The sequence below is a fragment of the Malania oleifera genome, chromosome 7, assembly GCF_029873635.1.
Source record: "Malania oleifera isolate guangnan ecotype guangnan chromosome 7, ASM2987363v1, whole genome shotgun sequence".
In the NCBI taxonomy this organism is placed as follows: Eukaryota; Viridiplantae; Streptophyta; class Magnoliopsida; order Santalales; family Ximeniaceae; genus Malania; species Malania oleifera.
The window spans coordinates 71,306,157-71,322,025 of record NC_080423.1 but is presented as its reverse complement, the minus strand read 5'-3'; the positions used below and the strand labels follow the sequence as shown (position 1 = coordinate 71,322,025).

Below are 15,869 nucleotides of genomic sequence, written 5' to 3'. Positions count from 1 at the left end.
ACTTTTGTAAGTGTGATTTAAGTGTGGTTGTTCTATAGGTTTGCTCTCCTTGTTTGGTAGTTGTTTGATATAATTTTCTTGAGAGCTAAACCTAAGTATTCTTAGGGAACTTTGTTAATAAGTGTCACCTAGGAAGACCAGTATTAAACTTCTGAGTATTGCATATCCATTGCAATAACTTGAAAAGTTCGTATTTGTTTGTGGATTGTAAAATCTCTTCAAAACATTTTCAAATATCTTGTGATATTTATTTTGATATAACTTTGAGAAGATATTTATTTATGTGATAGTGGTCTTTGTTGCAATATTCATTCACTCATATATTATTTGGTGAATACAAAGATTACACATCTTTTGCAAACCAAGCATATGCATTATCTGATATTTACATGCTTGACACATCCTGCTGATTGAAATATTTGAGACTTGACATCTTTTGTGTGAACTTATTGGCTGAATATCTTGTGATACAAAGATTGCTTGATTGATACTCTCAAGCACTGATTACACTGATAGTAAATATATATATCCAAGAGTTGAAATACTAGACCACACTGAGCTTACATATTAAATCATTTTGTGGTGTTTGTGATTGCGCGTAATTGGGTACAAATCTGTTTTACGTGAAAGCACTTTTATATTTTTCCATTTGATTGTAATACACATTTGTTGTATTTCCAGGCACGGTCCTGAAGAGGGAGACTAGCCCTAGAGTAGTCTCGGATTAGCTTAGACCCGGTTAGGAAAGCTAGGTGCGTCATCCTGTTAAGGCGTGTAGGTTGAGGTCAGCCCTGCTAATTGACCTGGTTAAGGTTGAGGTCAGCCCTATGCTAATTGACCTGGTTGTAATTGGTACTTCTCCACCCTTAAGTGAGCTATTAGTGGAATCCTCGGGCTTGCGATCTGAAGGCGGGGACATAGGCACAGTTGGCCGAACCTCGATAACATATCGTGTGTTTGTTTATATTTTTGCACTTTATTTTTACCGCACGTGTATGTTATTATGTGAATGATGCACTTGATTTAAATTTCCATATATCATATTTATCCGCATATTTGGAACTGCATAGAAAGACCCCAGGTTGTAATATTTTGCTAACACCTAGTTCAACCTAGGAGAAAAGTTTAAAATTCCAATTCACCCCTCCTCTTGGGAATACACCAATTCTAACACTTGCCTTGGTTGACTGACCTGTTTTGAGCTAATGTTCCTTTGTCAACCAATCCATTAAAATTTACTTTTCTAAACACTTGGTCGACTGGCCTTGTAGTTCAAAATTGTCTTGGTCAACCGAACCTCAAGAATGGTCAGCTAGCATTTTACCTTGGTCAACTGAACCCATGAAGGGTTCAAAATCGCCTTGAGATGGTCGACCATCTTGCTTCTTTAGTCAACCGAGCTGTTAGTAAAAAATCAAAGTTTATACAAGTTGGTCAACCGAACCTCTCGGGTTGCCAAATTTTTACCGTGGTAAAAGGAAGTTGATTTTAATTAAACCTCATTAATCATTTTCCCAAATTCCTCTTATGTCCCCAATGACATATTTTTTAGAAAAACAACATATATCCCTTCATAAGCCAAGATTAGCAACTTTGATTAACTCCAAATTCTCTCTAAACCCTTTGTTAATCAAAGTTCCCTCAAACCAATTTTTATTGATGAAATCATTTCTTTAGGACATATTTTTATCAAATCTCTTCCACCCACTTTTCATTTATTTATTTTCAAATTTATTTTGAAGGAGATCATATTTATTTTGGGCATTTATTTTATATTCATTTACATTTACCCCTATTTGCATCTTCATTTATTAAAATCATTTTTGAGAGTAGCCTTAATATTTCTTTCAGTAATTTTTATTGATAAACAATTTTGGAAGAAATCTTTTATAGCACAAATATTTTCTTAAACTTAAACTATGAAATTAGGATAGCTTTCCCGAGACCCAGGGGGGGTGTGAATTGGTTTATTTTAAAATTTTAACCTCTTTTGATTACTTACTTGTTTTAATATAACAATAAGAAAATCAATCAATCAACTAATAATCACAACCAAAACACACCACAAGATACTGAAAATTTAAACACACAATCCAATCAACCAAAGTATAAAATTTAAACAAACATGCAAGATTTGTTAAGCTTTCTGTTAGCTGCCCTGTGGATGTTTGCAACCTGCTTTGAATGAAATTTTGGTTTGCGTTTCTCTTGATTAAGATTTTTACAAATTAACCAATGTACTCCCCTTTGGGTTTCTGCAAACGATTAATTAAAACGTACTTTCTAAATATCAAGAGTCTTCCTTAAATATGAACTTTAAGCCCTACAACCTGCACTTAGCATACATAAGAATATGTTGTGTAGAAAATAAAAAGTAAGGAAAAGAGAGAGACACAAAGATTTTGCAAGGTTTGACTTCAACACAGCCTACATCCTCGCCCTTGGCAAACCACCAAAAGATTCTGCTATCGTAGTTCCTTTACTGAGTGGAACAAAACCTTTACAAGCACTTCTTCAAATATGCTAGAGCCCACCTCTCCAAATGATGTACTCTCATTCGGTCAAAGATTCAAAAACCTGGAATCATAAAATAATAACAAGAGAAACAATAAGAGGATGTGTACAAAGAGTGCTCACACAAAGAGCAAGTTAGTACAATTCAAATCTATGTACTTCAAATTTTGAATATCAAGAAAGAAATACACTTTGAAGCTCAAGAATAGAACTCACCAAACTCCCTTTTCTCCAAATGAGAAATCAGTGAGTAAAACCCAGGGATTAATGATTAATGATTTCAAAAAACCAGCACCTTCAGTTTGCAAAAGTTGAGCAAGTAAGAACGTTGAGAGTAAGAGAGCTTATAGCAGAATTTTCAATTCTTGGTATAATTTGATTTGCAAAACCATGTATTTATAGGCTTTCAAAAGAGTTTTCGTGTTGCCCAAGTTTACTTGGAGTATTTCCCAAATGTTTATAAAAATTTGAGGCACAAGCAACCTATATTTAAAAAATAAAACTTTTGAAAAATTTGCCCACTAATAGTGTTCAGACGACTGAACATTTGAGTTCAGTCTTCTAAAGTTCCTTAGCCTTTGAAAAATTTGAACTGGATACAAAGTCAGATGACCGAGGTTGAGGGTTAGATGATTGAAGTCTTAGGTTCAGATGACTGAAGTTTGAGTTCAGTCTTCTGAGGTGCTTCTGCAAATTTTTCTTTCACCAATAAATCTTTAGACGACTGAACTTATTCTTCAGATGTTTAAAGTAATTATTTAGATGTCTAAAGTAATTCTTTAGACGACCGAAATTGAAGTTCAGTGTTCTAAAGTTGCCATTTTAGGCTTCTAAGTAGAAACTTTAGTCTTTTAAGGTTCTTGTTTTTTGATTTTTCAATTCCAATTCAAAATATGATTTGCTCTCTTTATTTATTCCTTTATAAAACTTTTTCTAGAGTTATTAAATAGGTCCCTAAGTCCATATAATTCCTCTAAAGAGTTTCAAAATATATTTCAATAGATATTTTGACTTTAAAGTACTTACATTGTTTTTCCTAAAACCTTATACTCTAAGCTTGAAATCATCCACTTTATATTTGCTTTCAAATCCCTTGGATGTCATCTGGAGCTGGTTTTAGCTTCCCATGCTTTGATCAGTATAGTGTTTCTTTGAACTTTTTTTGGATCACTTGTTCATTTATATAGCATGATGGTCCACGATGATCGTTGTTTTCTTGTTAAACCTCAAACACCATAACTCAACCATTCCAAGTTAAAATGTCCTTTGTTTGTTATCACCAAAACTGATTGAAAAGTCTAGTTAGGCAAAAAATCTCCCCCTTTTTGATGATGAAAAACAAGGAGTAAAGATAAGGATTTCTTTGATAAATACTCCCCTTTACTATAAGCATCCGATAAAAATGAAGTAAACAAGAAAACATATTACTTTAACCAAGCATGTCAATATAAGTGGTTTTAAGTGCACTTTTCCATATTGTTAAGTTCACTTTACTACCGTATTGTTAAGTTCACTTTAGCATATTGCTCGTAGTTCATTACTTTTGCATTTTGTATTTATCTTTGCTAGCAACATGTTCTCCCCCTTTGTCATTATTCAAAAAAAAAAAAAACAAGTAATAGGAAAGAGAACCATTTTTATAATCAATAAGAAAAATTTTTACATAAAGAAGCGCTACATCCAAAAAGTGTCAAAAACCACCAACAACAACAAAAAGAGTCCAACCAATACACTGCAAACTACAACATTAGCTACTTGCTAGTTATCTATACTTAGTTACATTCAAAAAGTTTCATTGTAGCTAGTGATCTATGCTAGTTGCATCCTAATGATTTTCTTCTTCTTCTTCCTGGCCTTCTTCCTCAAAGCCTTCTTCTTGTCTTTCTTCTTCTTCTTCTTCTTCTTGGTCTCCTTCATCCTCAGTTCCTTCTTCCCTTTCCTGTTCTCCTTCTTCTTCAAAACCTTCTTCCTTGTCTTCAGTTTCTTCATCAGAACTATCATCTTCACTTCGAGGGGCTGAGCTGATATCCATGGGATCACCTCCCCTAGAAGATTTAGCCAGATATTCCTCAATTCTAGTGATGCGTTGATCAAGATGTAACTTTTTCTTTGATACTCTGAAGCCCGATGCGCACTTCATATGAGAAACTAGAGAAATCTTTTTGAAATGATAAAAACCATGAAGGTGCATCATGTGAAGATCCCAGATTTTTGGGTGGGAGAAGAAGGAGCTGCTGGTGCACACTGGGTTCTACCCATTTTCAAGTACCAACTTGAACTACCTTTGTCATACCCCATTCATTTTAGGGTGGTAACATTAAAAAGATCATCGCGAGTTCTCTTTACGAAGAATTCAGAACTGTTAGAGATATGAAGGTGGGCGGCGAAAAGAAGAGTAAGGACACCTCTATATGGAAGAACAACTCGAGAGGACTCTAGTTTGGCCCACATCCATTTGATAATTAAACAAGCCAAATCTAGTTTCTTTCCTTTGAGAAGACACCAAAGGATGAAGCACTCCATGTATGTAAGGTGGTCAAACGAACCTTGTTTAGGAAGGATGTTTTAGGCAACACTTTTGTGTAAAATTTGAGCTTTCAAACTAAGTTTCTTGTATAAAAAAGGATGCCCAAAATAGGAAGGTTCGCTGTCCATGATCAATAGGAGAAAAGTTTTGGGAGTAAACCTTTGTTCTAAAATCCAAGATTGAACGAGCGTAGGACATTCAAATTCTCCTGGATTAATTTTGGAAATAGGAGATAAAATTTTAGAATTTAACAAGATTTTCTTCCCTTTTACTTCAAAAGAAAAAATCTCATTTTTTGTAAGTCATATTTGCATAAAATATTTTAATAAGATATGGGAAGATGCCTTTTGGTTGCTAAGTAACAAAATCATACCATCCTATGTTTTTGAATAAGGGAAGGATTTCTAGAAATTCTACATTTAGGAAAGAGACATCCAACACCTTACCTAGAATGGGATCTATGAAGCTTGGCTTGAGGTGAAACAAGCCATTTGTCAAGGTTTTGCTCATCCCTTCCTGATGAAGAACCACGATTGGCTGTTTGTTTAAGACGAGGCATATTCAGAGAGATGAAGAACCTTGAAGGAAGAAACCCTAGGCTTCATCGGATTGATCTTGGAGGAGCAAACAAGGCTTCATATTGTATGATTTCTAGGTGAGAGTGAAGAGAATTAGAGAGAGATGGGTTCGAAAGAGTGAAACAACGAACTTCAGAAGGCTGAAATTAGGGTTTTAAAAGGGTTGTTATATTTAAGTCCCGCGACTTTGGAAGACTGAGGATTATCTTCAGTCATTTGAAGATTTTCAGATACGGAATTTGAAAAGTCAGTAGCCTCCTAGTCGTCTGAAGTTCTAGGTTCAATTGTCTGAACCTGTTTGCTACAGTGTTGAGTCGTCTGAAGTTTTTGGTTCAGAAGACCGAAGATCAAAAACATTTTGTAATTTCTTTTCTAACACACTTGTCTACTATGAATTAACCCAAGAGCTCTCCTAATGGTTATAAATCTTTCTTCACTTAGGGGTTTTATAAATGTGTCTGCCCATTGGTCACTTGTATTAATGAATTCAAGTATTATATCCTCTTTTTTGGACATGATTTCTTAAAAAATGATGCCTTATGTCTATATGCTTGGTTCTTGAGTGTGAAATAGGATTTTTGGATATATTTATAGCACTTGTGTTGTCACAATTCATTGGTATTGTTTAATAATCTAGATTGAAGTCTTTTAATTGTTGTTTCATGTATAGAATTTGTGCGCAACAACTCCCGGTTGCTACATATTCAGATTCGGCAGTTGATAAGGCTATAAAGTTTTGTTTCTTTGAAACCAAGATACTAAAGATTGTCCTAGGAAGTGACATGTGTCATTTGTACTTTTTCTATCAATCTTACATTTGGCATAACCAGCACCAAAATAACTTATCATTTCAAAGTCAGTATCCTTTGGATACCGTAAGCCTAGATCAAGTGTGCCTAGCAAATACCTAAGTATCCTCTTAACTGCTATTAGATGTGATTTCTTAGGTGCTGATTGAAACCTAGCACACATACACACTAAACATAATATCGGGTCTACTAGTGGTTAGATATAGTAAACTACCAATTATTCCTTTATAGTATTTTGTGTCTACTTGTTTTCCTTTTTCATCTCTATTAAGGCTTGTTGAGGTACTTATAGGGGTTCCTATGGGTTTACTTTGCTCCATATCAACCTTCTTAAGCATATCTTTAATGTATTTTGTTTGATTTATAAATGTTCCATTTATGGCTTGTTTAATTTGTAACCTTAGGAAATAATTTAACTCCACCATCATACTCATTTCAAATTCTTTTTGCACACATGTGGCAAAGTCTTTACATAGTTCTTCATTTGTAGCTCCAAATATAATATCATCCACATATATTTGAACAATTAGCGTTTCTTTGTTTTTGGTTTTGATAAATAAAGTGCTATCTACCATTCCTCTTGAAAATTCATTTTTGAGTAAGAATTTACTTAGCCTCTCATATGAAACTCTAGAAGCTTGTTTCAAACCATACAAAGCTTTTGTTAACTTAAATACATGATTTGGATTTTTTATGTCTTCCAAACTTGGAGGTTGTTTAACATACACTTCTTCATTTATATATCCATTTAAGAATGCACTCTTTACATCCATTTGCTATAATTTAAAGTCTTTATGGGCAGCATAGGCTAGGAGCATTCTAATTGCTTCCATTCTAGATACGGGAGCAAAGGTTTCATTGTAGTCAATGCCTTTTTCTTGATTATAGCCTTGTGCTACTAGCCTAGCTTTATTTTGTACAACTACCCCATTTTCATCCTTTTTATTTCTAGACACCCATTTGGTTCCTATGATTGATTGTTCTTTGGGTTTAGGTATAAGTTGTCATACTTGAATCCTTTCAAACTGATTTAGTTCTTCCTACATAACTACAATCCAAGAATCGTCTTTTAGGGATTCTTCAATATTCTTGGGTTCTTCTTGAGATAAAAAGGCATAATGGTTGCATATATTTTTTAATGATGCTCTAGTGGTTACTCCTTTTGATGGTTCTCCAAGGATTTGATCTTTTGAATGAATTTTAACATATTTCCACTCTTTAGGTAGTTCTTGATTTTCTATGAAGTTTTCATTTAAGGTTTCGTCATTGTTTTCTTCTTTTATTTCAATATTATCTTCTTTTTGTGAGATATCTTCTCTTACATCATTTGTTATTTCTTTGACATAGTGATTTGATTCATAAAAAATTATATGTATGGATTCAACAATAGTAAGAGTTCTTTTATTATAAATCCTATAGGCTTTACTGTTTGTGGAATATCCTAAGAAGATACCTTCATCAGATTTTTCATCAAACTTACCTAAATCATCTTTGGTATTGAGAATAAAGCATTTGCACCTAGAAACATGAAAGTAGGATATGTTGGGTCTTCTACCTTTCCATAGTTCATACGGTGTTTTATCTAAATTTGATCTAATAGATACCCTATTTATTATATAACAAGCTATGTTTACAGCTTCTGCCCAAAAGTTTTTAGGTAGATTATTTTCATTTATTATAGTTCTTGCCACTTCTTGGAGGGTTCTATTTTTTATTTCTACAACTCCATTTTTTTGTGGAGTCCTAGGTGCTGAAAAGTTATAATTTATTCCATGATTATCGCAAAATTTATCAACTTCTTTGTTTTTGAACTCTTTACCTTGATCACTCCTAAAGTTGGTTACATTATAACCCTTTTCATTTTGTAGTTTCTTGCATAGAGTGATTAGCATGTTACAAGCCTCATCTTTATTTGTTAAGAATAATACCCATGTAAATCTTGAATAATCATCTACAATTACAAAGGCATATTGTTTGCCTCCTAGGCTTAGGTAACTAGTGGGACCAAATAAGTCTAGGTGCAAGAGTTCTAGGGGTCTACTAGTTGATATGTACTTTTTATTTTTGAAACATGTTTTGACTTGTTTTCCTTTTTGACATGCATCACAGTTTTGTCTTTTATATATTTTGTATTTGGTAATCCTTTTACTAAATTTTTCTTGGATAGTTTAGATAATAGGTTCATGCTAGCATGTCCTAGTTTCCTATGCCAAAGCCAACTCATTTCATTCATTGCAGCCAAACAAGTCACTTTTTGATTTACTAAGTTCTCAAGGTTTATACAATATACATTATTTATCCTATGAGCTATAATAAGGTTTCATTGTTCTTAAGGTTTTGAATAACATATTTTTCTTTCTTAAAAATTATTTCAAAACCTTTGTCACTTAACTGACTAATGCTCAAAAGATTGTGTTTTAATCCTTCTACCATTATCAATAGTAAGAGAGGGTTCTTTACCTATTTTACCAATGCCAACAATTTTACCTTTGGCATTGTCACTGAAGGTCACGTATCCCCCATCCTTTTGCTTTAGTGTGGTGAACTTGGTCCTATCACCAGTCTTGTGTCTTGAACACCCGCTGTCCAAGTACCACTTTTCCCTTTATGGTGTTGTCCTAAAGCACACCTACATTGGATGATTCATAGTGTTAGTTTTTGGAATCCAAATTTTCTTAATTTTCTTTGAATTTTTTTTAGATTATTTACTTTCCACTTACCTTGAATTTTAACATATTTTCTTTTGAGTGGGAAATTGAACATCACATGACCTTTATTCTTGCACATGTAGCAAGAGTACTAGCATAGTGCTTTGCTTCTCTAACGATTTATAACTTCTTACTCCTTTTATTTGCTTTTCCATTATTTCCTATCCCTTCTCTATTTCCAAGTGGTCTTTGTTGTCCAATCATTTTTTCAAAATTTTCTTTTCCTTTGGTAAAGTTATAAATTGTTTTCTCTTTATCCTCAATTGATTTCTTAAGTTCAATTATCTCTAAATCTTTTTTATTTAGATCATCTACTTGAAGTTTGCCTATCTCTTGAGTCATATCTTTCATTTCCTCTTCTAACTTTTCAATACAAGAATCTTTCTCCTTTTCAATGGTTTTAGAGGATTCAAGTTGTTTTATTAATTCTTTATTTTGTTCTTTCAAAGTTATGTTTCTTTTGGAGACTTTTATGAATCTTTTATGCAAAAAAAATAACTCAGCTTGTAGTTTTTTATAGGAGGGCATGCTATCGCAAGATTCATCACAAGACTCATTTTGTTAAGGAGAAGTAATAATTTACCTCTTCATCATTTGCCATGAAGCATATATTTTCCATCTCTTGTCCACTTGACTCGTTCTCCATTTCGCTGGAGCTTGAATCACCCCAAGTAGCTTTCATGGCTTCATTCTTTTTCTTTTTTTCTTTCTTGAGTAATGGGTAGTCCGACTTGATGTGCCCTGGTTTCTTACAATGATAACATATAGGAGGGTCATTTTTACTTTTGTTTTCTTTTCTACTTGTTTTCCCTTTTTCAGATTTCTTTTTATTAAACTTTCTAGGAAACCTTTTATTTCTCCTATAAAACTTGCCAAGTTTTTTAGTGATGAATGCTAATTCATCTTGGTCTAAGTCACTTGATTCACTTTCATCTTTACTTGAGCTATGACTAGAAGCTTTTAAGGCAATGAACTTTTTATGCTTGGGTTTAGGGTTTCTTTCCTTTAATGTCATTTCTTAGGTGAGTAGTGAACCTATGAGTTCATCTATTGAGGTGGTTTTAAGATTCTTGCCTTCCGTAATGGTAGTAGCCTTTGGTTCCCATATGGAGGGAAGGACTCTTAGTATTTTCCTAATCATTTCGTAGGTAGTGTAGGTCTTTCCTAAGGCACATAAAGAATTTATTATGTGAGTAAATCTGGTCTACATACTAGAGATTGTTTCATTTGAATTCATTTTGAATGCTTCATACTCACTTGTTAACAAATCTATCCTATTGTCTCTAACATCTACCGTTCCTTCATATGTTACTTCTAATTTGTCCCAAATCTCTTCAGCTGTTTTGCAAGCCATCACCCCTATTGAATTCATTAGCATCTAATGCATAGTATAAGACATTTATAGCACTTGAATTTATTTGACGCATTTTATAGTCTATATCAGTCATATCCTTTTTCCCTTTAGGAATTTGTTTTCCATCTACTATCTTAGTAGGAATTAGATCTCCATCCATAACTACTTCTCAAGCTTTCCAATTCATGTGTTGGAGATAGATTTGCATTCTCTTTTTCCAAAAGGTATAGTTATGTCCACAAAAGATTGGTGGACAGGTTGAGGATTAGCCCTCACTGAAGGGAGCTAGTCCTATATGTGCCATTAGATCTTTTTATAGTTTCTTGTTAAGAATTACAATAACTAGGCTCTGATACCAATTGAAATTATGATAGCTCTCCCAATAGGGGGGGGGGAGTGAATTGGTTTATTTTAAAATGTTAACCTGTTTTGATTACTTACTTGTTTTAATATAACAACAAGAAAATAAATCAATCAACTAATATCCACAACCAAAACACACCACAAAATACTAAAAATTTAAACACACAATCCAATCAACCAAAGTATAAAATTTAAATGAACATGCAAGATTTGTTAAGCTTTTTGTTAGCTGCCATGTGGGTGTTTGCAACTTGCTTTGAATGAAATTTTTGTTTCAGCTTCTCTTGATTAAGATTTTCGAAAATTAACCAACTTACTCCCTTTTGGGTTTCCGAAAATGGTTAATTAAAACGTACTTTCTAAATATGAAGAGTTTTCCTTAAATATGAATTTTAAGCCCTGCAAACTGCACTTAGCATACATAAGAATATGTTATGCAGAAAATAAAAAGTAAGGAAGATAGAGAGACACAAAGATTTTACGAGGTTCGGCTTCAACACAGCCTATGTCCTCGCTCTAGGCAAACCACCAAAGGATTCCACCATCGTAGTTCCTTTGCTGAGCAGAACACCTTCACTAACACTCCTTCAAATAGGATAGAGCCCATCACTCCAAACAACTTACTCTCATTTAGTTAATGATGCAACAACCTAGAATCATCCAATAACTACAAGAGAAACAATAAGAGGATGTGTACAAAGAATGCTCACACAAAGAGCAAGTTAGTACAATTCAAATCTATGTACTTCAAAATTTAAATATCAAGAAAGAAATACACTTTGAAGCTCAAGAATAGAATTCACCAAACTCCCTTTCTCCATATGAGAAATCAGTGACTAAAACCCAGGGATTGATGATTAATGATTTCAGAACACCAACACTTTCAATCTGCAAAAGTTGAGCAAGTAAGAACTTTGAGAGCAAGAGAGCTTATAGTAGAATTTTCAATTCTTGGTATATTTTGATTTACAAAACCAAGTATTTATAGGCTTTCAAAAGAGTTTCCGTGTTGCCCAAGTTTACTTGGAGTATTTCCAAAGTTTTTAGAAAATTTGGGGCACATGCAACAGATATTTAAAAAATAAAACTTTTGAAAAAATTGCCCATTAACAGTGTTTAGGCAACTGAACCTTCGAGTTCAGTCTTCTAAATTTCCTTAGCCTCTGAAAAATTTGAACTGGATATAGGGTTAAACGATTGAGGTTGAGGGTTGGACGATTGAGGTTGAGGGTTGGACGATTGAAGTGTCAAATTTAGACAACCAAAGTCTGAGTTCAGTCTTCTGAGGTGCTTCTGCAAGTTTTGTCTTTCACCAATAAATCTTCAGACAACTGAACTTATTCTTCAGATGTCTGAAGTAATTCTTTAGATGTATGAAGTAATTCTTCAAACGATCGAACTTGAAGTTCAGTCTTCTAAAGTTGCCACTTCATGCTTCTGAGCAGAAACTTCAGTCTTCTAAAGTTCTTGTTTTTTGATTTTTCAATTCAAATTCAAAATATGATTTGCTCTCTTTATTTATTCTTTTATAAAACTTTTTCTGGGGTTACTAAATAGGTCTCTAAGTCCATATAATTCCTCTAAAGAGCTTCAAAAGATATTTCAATAGATATTTTGACCTTGAAGTACTTACATTGTTTTTCCTAAAACCTTATACTCTAAGCTTGAAATCATCCACATTATATTTGCTTTGAAATCCCTTGGATGTCAGCTTGAGCTAGTTTTAGCTTCCCATGCTTTGATCAGTATAGTGCTTCTTTGAGCTTCTTTTGGATCACTTGTTAATTTATGTAGCTTGATGGTCCACGATGATCCTTGTTTTCTTGTTAAACGTGAAACACCATAACTCAACCATTCCAAGTTAAAATGTCATTTTTTTGTTATCACCAAAACTGATTGAAAAGCCTAGTTAGGCCAACAAACTCCATATTCTCCAAATATTTTTATTTGAAAAAATCTTTGTTGGAGATTATATCTTTATACACATACATGTATTTGTTGTGTAAAATTATTTGATAAGAACCCTTAATCTACTGAGCATATTTCTTATCATTAGAGAGTGTATTTTTAGAGCTTCAATGTGTACTTTAGGACCCTCATTCTAGCCTTCTAGTGAATTTCTTGTAGCTTATTTGCAAATCTACTCAGAAAACCAACTGCAAAATTAATATTGGGTCTTCTGTTGCATTGGTACACCAAACTCTCAATTATGCTTCTGTAGCTCTTTGTATCAACAAGTGGAAAGGGATCTTCAATGGAGAGCTTAATGGATAGTGCATTCTGCCATCCCAAGTGCCTTCAATACTTCTTGAGCATATCGTTGTTGAGAAATGAAGATTTCTCATGGATGCTGCCACACTTCAATGCCTAAGAAGAAGTGTAGTAGCCCCAAGTTTGTCATCTCAAATTCGGAGCATAGATCTTCACAAATGTTGTTGATCTTCTCCTCGTGGTCACATGTAAGAACTAGATCATCTACATATAGTACAATTATTACATACATCCCATTCTCCTTCAGTATATATAAATTTGCATCAGAGGTACTTCTATGTACAAAATCCATAATTGGTGAAGAAAGAATCAATCCTCTGGTACCAAGCTCTGAAGGCTTGTTTTAGCCCATATAAGGCTTTCTTCAACATGCACACTTTGTTGTCTGAATTTGGCAATTCAAATCTAGGGGGTTGCATCACATAAACCCCCTCTTTAGGATGACCATTAAGGAATGCAGACTTCGCGTCCATTTGAATTAGCACCCAGCTTTTGTGTGCAGTAGTATGGAAAACCACGCGGATTGTTTCCATGCGAGCTGTTGGTGCAAAGGTTTCAGTAACATCAAAACCTGCCACCTAAGAAAATCCTTGTGCAACAAGACGTGCTTTGTACTTCTCTAAAGTACCATCAACTTTATATTTTATCTTCCATATCCACTTCATGTTGATTGCCTTCCTATGAGGGGGATGATCCACAATCTTCCAAGTATCATTTTCATGATACTTTCATATTCAGCTTCCATAGCCATTCTCCACTTCGGATCAGCTAGTGCTTCATCTAGGCTACTTCGTTCTTTAAGTGTATTGATTATATAAGCCATTAAGGCCATATTTACGAAGTGTTCATCTAATCATTGTTGTTCCTCTATTATCTTCGACTTTTGAGGTCCATTAGGTTGTGAACATTGATTCACAGGTTATGTATTGCCTTTGTCAAAAAGCTATTTTACCCACTTGGGGTGTGGCTTCTAGACAGATGCTATTGGTATGACAGGCTAGTTTTGAATTTCTTCATCATTCACCTCAATCTGCTGCTCTAAGTAAGGCACATGGTGGGTTACTTCATCAGTTGATGATAAAGTGGGCCGATCTCTATCTCCCACTGAGTGTGGTCCTTCATCAAATACCACATCTCAGCTTGTGACGATCTTCTTTGCCTCTACATCATACAAATGATATGCCTTCGATTCTGTTTTGTATCCCAAGAAGATGCACTTGCGACTCTTGTCATCTAACTTCCTTCGACTTTCATCTGGAATATGCACAAAACATCTGCAACCAAATGTTCTAAGATGAGAAATGAAGGGTTTCTTACCATAGTAAGCCTGGTGAGGTGTTTTATTCCCCAAAGCTTTAGTGAAGCATCGGTTGAGGATATACATAGTTGTATTAATAGTTTTTTCCCAAAACGATTTTGGAAGGTCTTGTGCCTTCATCATTGCTCTAGCCATCTCCATCACAGTGCGATTCACTATTCCACAATGCCATTCTATTATGGAGTTTTTTATGCCAACAATTGGCACTTGTTGCCAAATGCATTGTGATAATTGTTGAACTCCCCTAATGAGAACTCGCCTCCTCGATCTGTTCGAAGTTTATTTAGCTGCAAACTTGTTTCATTTTCAACAAGTTTATGCCACACTTTAAATTTTACAAAAACCTCAGCCTTATCACAAAGAAAGTACCCCCAAATCTTTCTACTATAATCATCGACTTACAGCATAAAATAGAAAGATCCTCTTAGTGCAGGAGTAGTCATTTTACCACAGAGATCTACATGTACCAGTTCTAAAGGAAGCTTTCATTTATTGTTGCTCTCTTGTGGAAATTACATACGATGTTGCTTGCCTAACATGCAAGCTTCACAAGGCTCTGCAATATCAACTACTACAGGCAGATCAACCACCATTTCCTTTCTCTGCATCTCCTTCAAAACTGCATAGGAGATGTGTCCAAACCTTTCATGCCAAAGTCTGCTTGTTGTATCTCTAGTTGTTGCGGCAAGTGCCACAAACTCATACATGCTTTTCTTTCGAATACCTTAACCCATAATCCTACCATTGCTATCAATGATCTCAGCTTTTTTTTTCATAAATTGTACTTCATAGTCACGGTTAGTGATAGCAACTACAGATAAAAGATTCCTTTTAATTTGAGGAGCATAAAGGACATCTGAAAGAGTTTTACCTTGGCCATTCGTGGCTTTTAAGGAAATGGATCCATTGCCCTCTACTAGACACTTTGCATTATTTCCAACAATCACATTCATAGGTTCATGTAAAGGCTTAAGGGAACCATACCAGTCCTTTTTGCTGGTTATGTGTCGGGAAGCTCCACTGTCCAGTACCCATGAGCAATCCCCCGGTACTGTTTGAACAATTTAGCACATTTCTTCTGTAACCACAGAAAGATTTAATTATGGTTCAGCACAATTTGCTACTTGTTTGACATTCTACGTAGGTGACTCACTCGAAAAATGAGTAACTCCAAAGCTATCCCAAGTATAGGAGTTACATCGTGTAATACTCAGCCCAAGGGCTAGATCGTCTCCTCAGGGAATGCATTTTAATTTTCAAATTTTATATTTTTCCAATCGAAAACAAAAAGGGCACTGAACTCAGTTCAGATTTGAGGTTTTCAGGGTTGGTTCAATTTTACTTTTGACAAATTAAATGATACGCAATTTAAACCCTAAACCTAACATGCATGGTATTAAAGAACAACAATGTAAATCCTAATCTAT

The 15,869-nt window shown here is 34.3% G+C and overlaps 1 protein-coding gene across 1 annotated transcript; it reads right to left on the bottom strand.

Annotated features, from left to right (window-relative positions):
- Positions 1-4,339: 4,339 nt before the first annotated feature.
- On the bottom strand, positions 4,340-13,956 carry LOC131160882 (uncharacterized). Its single transcript, XM_058116757.1, has 5 exons — positions 13,851-13,956; positions 13,502-13,695; positions 11,657-11,741; positions 5,488-5,578; positions 4,340-4,631 (listed from the first exon to the last, which is right to left on the bottom strand). Exons 1-5 carry the CDS (start codon positions 13,954-13,956, stop codon positions 4,340-4,342), a joined length of 768 nt encoding a protein of 255 aa, XP_057972740.1.
- Between the last annotated feature and the right edge of the window lie 1,913 nt (positions 13,957-15,869).

Excerpts from the sequence above, each read along its gene's own strand:
- LOC131160882 (XM_058116757.1), bottom strand. The coding sequence starts at position 13,956 with ATGGCCTTAATGGCTTATATAATCAATACACTTAAAGAACGAAGTAGC. Across the intron at positions 13,696-13,850 it reads TATGGAAGCTGAATATGAAA|GTTTTGATGTTACTGAAACC; the intron begins GTATCATGAAAA and ends CTTAGGTGGCAG. Across the intron at positions 11,742-13,501 it reads TGCCAAATTCAGACAACAAA|ATTGAAAGTGTTGGTGTTCT; the intron begins GTGTGCATGTTG and ends CAACTTTTGCAG.